We start from the raw sequence: 12082 nt of genomic DNA on the forward strand, positions 1-12082 counted from the left end.
TAATTATTATATTAATTACATATAATAATATTGTTATATTTGCATATTTTACATAATAATATAATTATTATTATTTTAATTTTATTTTAATTATAATATTTTATTATTTTTAAAATATTTATGGTGGGTGCACGTCAGTCTGGGCGCCGCCGCGGTTCAATAAATGAATGTTTTTCCTTTGGCGTTTTGTATGCAGACTGAGCGTAGAGCAGTTCAATCAACGTCGGTGGAGTCCATCCCAGAGGTTCTCGAGGATAAAGAGTCCACGACAGAACCATCAGATAGCACCTCTGTCCATGACATGGACTATGTCAACCCCCGAGGAGTCCGTTTCACACAGTCCACCCAAAGAGATGGTAAGCATTTGCCTAGAATCTACAAGAGAATTGAACTTTGGGGAAAAAACTTCAAAAAAAAATTCTAAAGTTAGCATTAGCAATAGTCGTGAAGTTGCATGCGACCTAACCGGCGTCCTTCCTCCCTTTTTGTCTGCCACTTAGGAGCATCCCTCATCCCTTACGGTCTGCCATGTCTCAGGGAGCTCTTCCGCTTTTTAATCTCGCTGACCAACCCCCACGACCGCCACAACACCGACGCCATGATGCACATGGGTCTGCAGCTGCTCACCGTCGCGCTGGAGTCTGCCCACTTTGCCAACTACCAGTCCTTGCTGGGACTGGTCAAAGATGAGCTGTGTCGGCATCTTTTCCAGGTGAGGTCGTCGTGCACTTGTCTCTGCGTTCTTCTGGTTGTCGTTCTACTGGTCACACGGTGTCCCTGTTAGCATCATCTTAGCGTGCCACCACATGGGGAACACAGCAAGTGCAGTGCATTATGGGAAAAAGAGTTGTCTTTTTTCATTTAAAACAACATATTTGTATATTTGTTAGGCGTACCTTTTTGAGTGTTAAGTTGCTGTGTGATGGGTTTAGTGTTCTTTGTAATGTTATGTTGTTATACAGTTATATTGAATAATGACCTGCTGTCACCCCTTTAACGACATCTTTCCTAATATAATTTTTTTTTTTATTAATTTTATTTTTATTTTTTTTTTATTTTTTTTTTACAATGCCATAATGGGTACCATAGTAAGTGTCAATATAGTCTTATACATATAGCACATCATGACTGGTTCAAGACTCCTAATATAATTTTTTTAAATAATTTTTTATTTGATTAATTTTGATTATTTTTATTTTTATTATTATAATTTAATTTAAATAATTTTATTATATTATATTTTTTTTTTTTTTTTTTTGTGATTAATTTTATTTTATTTATTTTATTTTTTTTTTATTTTTTACAATGCCATAATGGGTACCATAGTAAGTGTCAATATAGTGATATATATATAGCACATCATGACTGGTTCAAGACTCTTCACCTTTGTGTTATCATAAGCTTATTAAATCCTACCCCTCCATCTGGTACTTTTACAATCACTGTTACATTTGTTCACTTCCTGCTTTCCTAATATAATTTTTTTATTTGATTAATTTTGATTATTTTTTATTTTTATTATTATAATTTAATTTAAATAATTTTATTATTATAATTTTTTTATTATTTTATTTTTTGTGATTAATTTTATTTTTGTTTTTTTTATTTTTTTTTACAATGCGATAATGTGTACCATAGTAAGTGTCAATATAGTGATATATATAGCACATCATGACTGGTTCAAGACTCTTCATCCTTGGATTATCATAAGCTTATTAAATCCTACCCCTCCATCTGGTACTTTTACAATCACTAACTTACATTTGTTCACTTCCTGCTTTCCTAATATAGTTAGTTTTTTATTTTGATATATTTTTATTGATATTATTTTTTTGTCACGTACCGAAGTACGAGGTGATATGGACCATACAATGACATTGTATCATATTTACCATTTTTATGTTGTTGAGATCAGCAGATTTGCCAATTTCAAATACGACGGCACCATTTCCATAGAATAACTTCTTTAGAATAACTTCATAGTCCCAGGGCTGTGCTCTACAGAAATAGAAACCACTCATGCAACGGGTGTTTTTTTCCTTTGTCTTTGCTTTTTTTTTGTAGCTGCTGAAGGTGGAGCGCATGAACCTCTACGCTTCGTCCATACGAGTTTGCTTCTTGCTGTTTGAAAGCATGAGAGTTCATCTGAAGTTTCAACTGGAGGTACCCCTGCAATTATTTGTCCAGCGGTGATGTGAGAGCAGATAAGTAACTAATGTCTCTTTTATCTCATCTGTCAGATGTATCTTAAGAAACTGATGGATATCATCACATCGGAGAATGTGAAGATGCCCTATGAAATGAAGGAACTGGCTCTGGAGGCTCTGGTTCAGCTGTGGAGGATCCCCAGCTTTGTCACGGAGCTTTACATCAACTACGACTGTGACTTCTACTGCTCCAATCTGTTTGAAGACCTCACCAAGCTGCTGTCAAAGGTGTGCGGACGCTCCAGTTCATTGACGGGGCTTTTATTAAATGTCATTCATGGAGTAGCCAAGAGTGTAGCGATCCGATTCTGAATCCCGCAGAATGCCTTCCCGGTGTCGGGGCAGCTGTACACCACCCACCTCTTGTCACTGGAAGCTCTGTTGACTGTGATTGACAGCACCGAGGCCCACTGCCAAGCCAAGGTGCTGGACAACGCTGCTCTACAAGAACCAGCACCAGATAGCCTACCGATGGTTGGGGAAGGTTCACTCACAAATGGAACGGACGCTCCAGCCGGTAAACTTCCAAACTGCGTTTCCCCTGCAATGTAGCGAGCGATGCTGTTTTACTATGCTCTTATTTTGTACATGTTTCCATCTTACAGGGTGAACCAGAAGTTTCCATACACAGGAAATATAATCTTTTTTTTTTTTTTTTTTTTGTATCATGTGCTCTATATGATTACCATTGTTTTTGCAATCTATATATTTTTCCACTGTTACTTTTCTACAAAATGCAGGACATTAGCACAGTTGCACATAATAATAATTATAATAATTGATATAATAATAATATATTATATAATAATGATAATGATAATAACAATTAAAATTGAAATTCAAATTAAATTAGATTAAATTTAAATTAATTTTAATTTTAATTTTAATTTTAATTTTAATTTTAATTTTAATTTTAATTTTAATTTTAATTTTAATTTTAATTTTAATTTTAATTTTAATTTTAATTTTAATTAATTTTAATTTTAATTAATTTAAAATAAAATTAAATTAAATAAAATTAAAGGAGGATTTCGACCCCGAGTATGACCACGCTTTGGCGGGCATCAAGAACTGCGAGCAAAAGCTACAGGATTACCTGGACCGACATAAATTTAATTTTAATTTTAATTTTAATTTCAATTTTAATTTTAATTTTAATTTTAATTTTAATTTTAATTTTAATTTTAATTTTAATTTTAATTTTAATTTTTAATTAAATTTTTAATTTTATTTTATTTTTTTTATTTTTTTATTTTTATTTTTTTTTATTTTATTTTATTTTATTATTTACACAAGTAAATTTTAATTTAATTTAATTTAATTTAATTAATTTAATTTAAAATTTAAATTAAAAAATAGCAGTCGTCATCAGTTCTCATGAAGTCAGCTTCTCATAAAGAAAATAATAAAAGTATGACATCATGAATTTACCTGTTACATGCACACAGCATGGATAGAACACCACAAAACCTTGTTGGACCTTTTTGGATGTCTACGATGGACACCGTAAGAAACATGTCAGGAATGACTTTGGCATCACAGGACGTGCGGTTGAATTTTGTTGTGTCCTTTTTCCGTCCTTCATGAAATGTTTGTGAAAGTACACCTTGTCTCATTTCTCCTCAGACGTCATTAAAGACAGCGTCACCAATGGTTTGACTTTTCCACAAGCTGACGGCACTCCAGGCTACCCGCCAACGAGTGGACATCTGATGGCGGAAAAGATGAGACTGCGCAGACAGGATCAAGGAGACAATGACACAAGTAAGACGTTTGTACAGGAGGTCCTCGCTCTTCGTACCACGTGCTGATATGGACGTTTTGGAGTTTTAGTGTAAGTTTGCCTGCCGAGTAGCTCCAGATGGGGGGGGTCCATGTCCTTCCGGTCACCAAGGTGGGAGCTGTTTGGAGGCTCCTGGAGAAGCTCCTGGATGCCGCTTCCATACAGCCCAATGTTGCTGAAACATCTAAGGAGTCCCAGACACTTTTTGGCAAATGAGCTGACCTCCGACCTCTCCTGTTTTTTTTAAACCTTTGAGATTGGGGCCGTAATGAGTACCTTTGCCATTCTAGGTCTTGAGGTGAACGATTCCATTGATGATGGAAAACATCTCAGGTGGGATCTCCCAGTAATTTTGGAAGCCTTCAGGGCCCTCAATGGAGCGTCCCATGTTTGGTGCTCTCCTGCTCATTCCAAACACCCAATTGTGAGGCCTTCAGGAAACCTGGTCTTTTTTAAAGAGCTTATTCTTCTGAAAGCACCCTGCACTATTTGGGCTGAGGATGGTCCCGTGTCTTGACGGACAGCCGTGGGAAATAAATTAAAAATTAAATTAAATTAAATTAAATTTAAATTTAAATAATAATTTTAATTTTAATTTTAATTAATTTTAAATTTAAATTTAAATTTAAATTTAAATTTAAAAATTTTAATTTTAATTTTAATTTTAATTTTAATTTTAATTTTAATTTTAATTTTAATTTTAATTTTAATTTTTAAAAATTTAAAAATTTTAAATTTTAAATTTTAAAATTAAAATGCTCATTCCAAACACCCAATTGTGAGGGCTTCAGGAAACCTGGTCTTTTTTTAAAGAGCTTATTCTTCTGAAAGCACCCTGCACTATTTGGGCTGAGGATGGTCCCGTGTCTTGACGGACAGCCGTGGGATCCTCTGGCTCGTTTTTTTGGGGGGGGTCTGGTGGCAGCTCAACAATCCCACCCTGGTCAAAGACTGAGCTTTTTTGCCTTTGCTATCAAGAGAGCATGACAGTGTGAATAAGTGACACTAAATCACATTAATACACATTTTAACAACATTTTACCTTTTAAAGGCTGTGGTCTTGAACGTTTGATCAGCTGATGAACAGCCTATTTCACTTTTTTTTTTATTTTTTTTTTTATAAATTCTCAACTCAGCTTACTTCCTTTTGCATTTTGAGGCTCCGGGAGTGCGTACTGTATGAAATCATAAAATGTCGTTAGACAAGGACCTCTTTATTTTACGCATCATTCCTTTCTTGCAGTTGAGAAGAAAAGTAAGAAAAAACCTCACAGGTTCTCCTCGTGTACACCTGATTCCCAAGAGTTGCTGGACATCAGAACAAAGAAGAAGGTGATGTGTACATACAGTCGTCCCCTCTTTATGACGTAGCAGACCCAACCACGATAAGTGTAAAGTAGGGTCCAATGGAATATTTTTTTTTTTTAGTTTTTGTGTTAAAAAGCATATAAAACATTATTAGAGCCCTGTAGACATGAAATAACACCCCTATGTCACACCACGTTACTAATGTGCAGTCTACAGGATCGCTGCAGGCCGTCACAAGTATAGCATGCTAACTAGTTAGCCTCTCCAATGTACTTTAAATCTAAATTTAAGTGTTTGAAATGCAACGGTGAAGAACGACAAAGTAAGAAGCCAAGAATGTACCACCTCCACATGGAATGGGTCCAATCACATTAGACAGGCTATGGCAGTGATAATGCTAATATCTACACCTAGTGGCCGGAATACTACGTCTAACTTATAATGTAATAACTCATAATAGACCAGGGGTGGGCAAACTTTTTGACTCGCGGGCCGCATTGATATGACAAAATTTACGGGGGGGGGCAGACTATATATTTTACACGTAACAGTCCACCTGGTATTATTGTATCTGTAAAAGTGTCATGCAATCTGCTATTATTATTTATTATTTTATATTTATATTTAAATATTTTAAAAATAATAAAATATTATAATAATTACAATAAAATTAAAATAATTATTATATTATTATTATGTAAAATATGCAAATATAACAATAATATTATATATAATTCATATAATAATTAGCATTAATATAATAATTATAATAAATATTATTAATAAATTAATTAATTAATTATTTTTAATTTATTAATTAATAAATATAATAATCATAATAGCTCTAATAATTTTTATAATAATCTAATAATGATAATAATAATTATTATTATTAATAAATTAATTAATTATTTTTAATTTATTAATTAATAAATTAATAAATATAATCATAATAGTTCTAATAATAATTATAATAATCTAATAATAATAATAATAATAATAATTATTAATAAATTAATTAATTATTTTTTAATTTATTAATTAATAAATTAATAAATATAATAATCATAATAGTTCTAATAATAATTATAATAATCTAATTATTATTATTATTATTATTATTATTATTATTATTATTATTATTATTATTATGTGCTTGTGTCCCTTTTTCAGGAGCACTTGTTAACAACAGACCATGTCAAAAAACGAAATTGATAAAAAAGGTTGGCTCAGGCCATGATGCCAGGTTGTATGTTGAGTTTAAATGAAATACTTTGGAAAGATTGGGCGGGCCGTATTCAAACACTTGGCGGGCCGGATGTGGCCCCCGGGCCGTAGTTTGCCCACCCCTGTAATAGCCCATAGTCGACCTCAAAACAGCCATGATTTATTCATTAGTTTGTTTTTGTTAGAGCCAGGGAGCGATGTTTGAACAGCGGTGTCGTGAACCCAATGAACGACTATCGTCCTATTGTCTCCGTAGCTGCTGATCACAGGAACCGAGCAGTTCAACCTGAAGCCAAAGAAAGGAATCCAGTTCCTTCAGGAGAAAGGCCTTCTCAGTAATCCACTGGACAACAACCAGGTGGCCCAGTGGCTTCGAGAAAACCCCCGCTTAGACAAAAAGATGATAGGGGAATACATAAGCGATCGCAAGAATATGGAGCTCCTGGACTGCTTTGTCAAGTAAGACTTCCATCTCCATCTCTCCCATGCCGTGGAAGTAACACAAAGTCTTGTTGCAGCACCTTCGCTTTTCAGGGGCTTCGCATCGATGAGGCACTGAGGCTTTACCTGGAGGCCTTCAGGTTACCTGGAGAGGCTCCGGTCATCCAAAGGCTTCTGGAAACCTTCACCGACAACTGGCATGTAAGGCATAGCTTCCTGTGTTTTATTCCATTTATTCAGCGCTCCTATTTTAGTATTCCACCGTGATAAGTGATCAGGTAGTGACTAGAGAAGGCAGACCTCCACCAAGCGCCATACTTCACCCCATATTGGCATTCACCAAAATAATCATCCGACAGTTTTGGATCCGTGTTTGAAATTTTTTTTGGAAACTTGTCCTGAAAAAATTCCTGAATCCAGACTGTGACTCATTCATTCATTCATTCATATTCTACCGCTTTTCCTCACAAGGGTCGCGGGGAGGGGGGGGGGTGCTGGAGCCTATCCCAGCTGTCTTTGGGCGAGAGGCGGGGCCAGCCAATCCCAGGGCACATATAGACAAACAACCATTCACACTCACATTCATACCTATGGACAATTTGGAGTCGCTAATTAACCTAGCATGTTTTTGGAATGTGGGAGGAAACCGGAGTACCCGGAGAAAACCCACGCATGCACGGGGGAGAAGAACATGCAAACTCCACACAGAGATTGCCGAGGGTGGAATTGAACCCTGGTCTCCTAGCTGTGAGATCAGCACGCTAACCACCGGCAAACACGTAACCTCCGCTTGCTAAATAAATTGAATATTTTGGTAGTTAAAGCATAGACAGCCTGTTTATGACTGGTTTTTAACAATCATTAGAGCCCTCCAAACATAAACTAACACCCCTATAGTCACCTTTTAAACTGCAGGTGCTCCAAAAACCTTTGTCGTTGGAGTGTATATACGGCCTGACCATTTTTCTATGTATTTAACATAACCTGGGCAGTAGAGTAGTACGCTCGCAATACAGGAAGTGAACAAATGGATGGTATTTTGACGATGAAGCGGCTGTATTTAAGCTGAGCTGCATATGAGCCTGTTATTTTCTGAGCTCTAACTACACAATTATTCCACGTATTAATGTTGACTACTACTTTCTGGAAGTGGACTGGACTTATCGGGGTCGGGTGTGGAACCAATGCACCGCCATAAAGGAAGGGCGGTAGGGGGGCGACTGTCATATGTGCACCTCATACAAAATAAGACCAACACTACAATTTGCAGTCTAGTCTAGTAAGTGTAAGTATTTCGAACATTTTGCTCAGATGACGTTAAAAAAAAAAAATATATATATATATATATATTGTTCTAATTTTTTCCATCAGCAGCTTATTTGAGATGGTGTCAAGGTGGTGGGGATGGTGAAAACGGAGGTCACATGACTCAAACGTCCTTGTTATACTTGTTGGATGACATCAGTCTGACTAAAAAGACCAACGCTCCCGTGTGAGAGTCGCTGACACTCCAAAAATAGCACGGGAAGCCATGTGACCTGGAAACTATTCCCAGTAGTGACCTTTTTGTGGACTGAACCCTTAACTCATACAAAAATAGTCTTCCTAAAAGAGTGGATGCGTCACTTTATGGGGTGACTGGGTGAGAATGGGTTTTCCACCCCCGTGGGAGGCCATGATATGAGGTGAGGATGAGTTGACGATGTGACATTCGCCACACTCGCCAAGACCCAGTTCGCCGTTGGTCACAAGTAGAGATGCTAACATCGATTGGCCACCCATCGATATGGGACGATTCCTGCATATGCTGATGCACATGCTGTCCAAATTAACAATGTGTTATGTTGTGTTGTTGTTCAAATATGACTTTTTAGCACGATGACATTTTGTTTTTGGTAATGCTAATGGTTTAATTTCATATGAACATGCATCAGATTACAATTGAATGCATCCCATAATCAGTTCCCAGTTCCACATGTCCAAAAGGACATTTGTTCACTTCCTGCTTTCCTAATATAGTTTAAAAAAAAATTGTATTATATATATATATATATATATATATATATATATATATATATATATATATATATATATATTATAATATAGATATATTCCTTTCTAATATAGTTTAAGTTTTGATTTTAAATTTTTATTTATTTATTTTTTATTTATTTTAATTTTATTAAAAAATTTTATTTTTTTATTTTTTGTCACGTACCGAAGTAGGAGGTGATATGAACATCCAATAACATAATGGGTACCATAGTAAGTGTCAATATAGTGATATATATAGCACTTCATATCCAAAAGGAGTAGGAAGAAGCAAAGCTTATTAAATCCTACCCAACTATTTGGTACTTTTACAATCAGTAACTCTTACATTTGTTCACTTCCTGCTTTCCTAATATAGTTTTAAAAAATTGTGTGTATATATATATATATTATAACATAGATATATTCCTTTCTAATATAGTTTAAGTTTTTATTTTTAATTTTGATTTATTTATTTTTTATTTATTTTAATTTTATTTAATTTTTTTATTTTTTTGTTGTTTTTTGTTACATTTGTTCACTTCCTGCTTTCCTAATATAGTTTTAAAAAATTGTGTATTATATATATATATATATATTATAACATAGATTCCTTTCTAATATAGTTTAAGTTTTGATTTTAAAATTTTTTTTATTATTTTTTATTTATTTTAATTTTATTTAATAAAAAAATATATTTTTTTGTCACGTACCGAAGTAGGAGGTGATATGAGCATCCAATGACATAATGGGTACCATAGTAGTCGGACCTTCTGGAACAGAATCACTAACTGTTACATTTGTTCACTTCCTGCTTTCCTAATATAGTTTTAAAAAATTGTGTATTATATATATATATTATAACATAGATATATTCCTTTCTAATATAGTTTAAGTTTTTATTTTTAATTTTGATTTATTTATTTTTTATTTATTTTAATTTTATTTAATTTTTTTATTTTTTGTTTTTGTTTTTTGTTACATTTGTTCACTTCCTGCTTTCCTAATATAGTTTTAAAAAATTGTGTATTATATATATATATATATATATATATATATATATATATATATATATATATATATATATATATATATATATATATATATATATATATTATAACATAGATTCCTTTCTAATATAGTTTAAGTTTTGATTTTAAATTTTTTTTTATTATTTTTTATTTATTTTAATTTTATTTAATAAAAAAATATATTTTTTTGTCACGTACCGAAGTAGGAGGTGATATGAGCATCCAATGACATAATGGGTACCATAGTAGTCGGACCTTCTGGAACAGAATCACTAACTGTTACATTTGTTCACTTCCTGCTTTCCTAATATAGTTTTAAAAAATTGTGTATTATATATATATATTATAACATAGATATATTCCTTTCTAATATAGTTTAAGTTTTTATTTTTAATTTTGATTTATTTATTTTTTATTTATTTTAATTTTATTTAATTTTTTTATTTTTTTGTTTTTGTTTTTTGTTACATTTGTTCACTTCCTGCTTTCCTAATATAGTTTTAAAAAAATGTGTATTATATATATATATATATATATATATATATATATATATATATATATATATATATATATTATAACATAGATATATTCCTTTCTAATATAGTTTAAGTTTTGATTTAAAAATTTTTTTTTATTATTTTTTATTTATTTTAATTTTATTTAATAAAAAAAATTATTTTTTTGTCACGTACCGAAGTAGGAGGTGATATGAGCATCCAATGACATAATGGGTACCATAGTAGTCGGACCTTCTGGAACAGAATCACTAACTGTTACATTTGTTCACTTCCTGCTTTCCATAATACAGTTTAAGGGTTTTTTTTTTTTTTTTAATAATGTACCTTGTACCGAAGTACGAGGTGATGACCATCCAATGACATAATGGGTACCATAGTAAGTGTCAATATAGTGATATATAAAGCTTGTTTTTTTTTTTGACCAACAAGCAACGCTGTTAGTTGGGAGCTCATTTTTGTCCCACGGGGAAGTGGCTGTCACATTGATGGGGTACCTAGTACCTTTTTTCTAATGACGGCTCGTCCTCCAAACACTCTTTTGTTTCATGAACGTCAACATCACATTGGAAAATCCACACTTGATCCATGTGATCCGTATCGGGATGATGGGAATCGGTCACACCATGACTCTTTGTGTTTGTGTCTTTGCAGAAAGTGAACGGCTCTCCCTTCATGACCAATGATGCGGGATTTGCCTTGGCCTACGCTGTTATCATGTTGAACACTGACCAGCATAACCATAACGTCCGGAAGCAGAATATTCCCATGACTGTGGAGGTGAGTGACCACACACAACGTGCACTATTTCATTTTGTTTTTATTTGAATTTTTTAATGTTTTATTTTAATTTTTTAAAACATGCAGTAACAGGTACATTGATGATAACATGTCATACTTATAGTACTATATTAATGTCACATAGCAACATAGAAATTGTTATATATTATAACAATATTATATACATTATATACAATATCATATCATTATCCAAACACAAAAAATAATAAAGTTAGCTTGTAGACCTGCTACGTGTCGTGTGTAATGTGTCTTGTAGACCTGCTCCGCGTCGTGTGTCGAGTGGCTTGTAGACCTGCTCCGCGTCGTATGGAAAGTGGCTTGTAGACCTGCTCCGCGTCGTGTGTAATGTGTCTTGTAGACCTGCTCCGCGTCGTGTGGAAAGTGGCTTGTAGACCTGCTCTGTGTTGTGTGGAAAGTACCTTGTAGACCTGCTCCGCGTCGTGTGGAAAGCGGCTTGTAGACCTGCTCCGCGTTGTGTGGAAAGTACCTTGTAGACCTGCTCCGCGTCGTGTGGAAAGTGGCTTGTAGACCTGCTCCGTGTTGTGTGGAAAGTACCTTGTAGACCTGCTCCGCGTTGTGTGGAAAGTACCTTGTAGACCTGCTCCGCGTCGTGTGGAAAGCGGCTTGTAGACCTGCTCCGTGTTGTGTGTAATGTGGCTTGTAGACCTGCTCCGCGTCGTGTGGAAAGTACCTTGTAGACCTGCTCCGTGTTGTGTGTAATGTGGCTTGTAGACCTGC

General features: G+C 34.0%; 1 protein-coding gene across 3 annotated transcripts in view; it reads left to right on the forward strand.

Moving 5' to 3' along the window:
• Positions 1-12082, forward strand: part of gbf1 (golgi brefeldin A resistant guanine nucleotide exchange factor 1) — a 90108-nt gene that overhangs the window by 51549 nt on the left and 26477 nt on the right. For all 3 annotated transcript variants that reach the window (XM_058056269.1, XM_058056270.1, XM_058056271.1), the window contains exons 11-20: positions 197-356; positions 501-712; positions 2065-2163; positions 2241-2435; positions 2529-2724; positions 3834-3971; positions 5234-5322; positions 6782-6984; positions 7044-7167; positions 11198-11323. In XM_058056269.1, coding sequence (XP_057912252.1) covers positions 197-356; positions 501-712; positions 2065-2163; positions 2241-2435; positions 2529-2724; positions 3834-3971; positions 5234-5322; positions 6782-6984; positions 7044-7167; positions 11198-11323 — 1542 coding nt within the window. The remainder of the gene's footprint in view (positions 1-196; positions 357-500; positions 713-2064; positions 2164-2240; positions 2436-2528; positions 2725-3833; positions 3972-5233; positions 5323-6781; positions 6985-7043; positions 7168-11197; positions 11324-12082) is intronic.

This window comes from Doryrhamphus excisus, chromosome 19, assembly GCF_030265055.1.
Source record: "Doryrhamphus excisus isolate RoL2022-K1 chromosome 19, RoL_Dexc_1.0, whole genome shotgun sequence".
In the NCBI taxonomy this organism is placed as follows: domain Eukaryota; kingdom Metazoa; phylum Chordata; class Actinopteri; order Syngnathiformes; family Syngnathidae; genus Doryrhamphus; species Doryrhamphus excisus.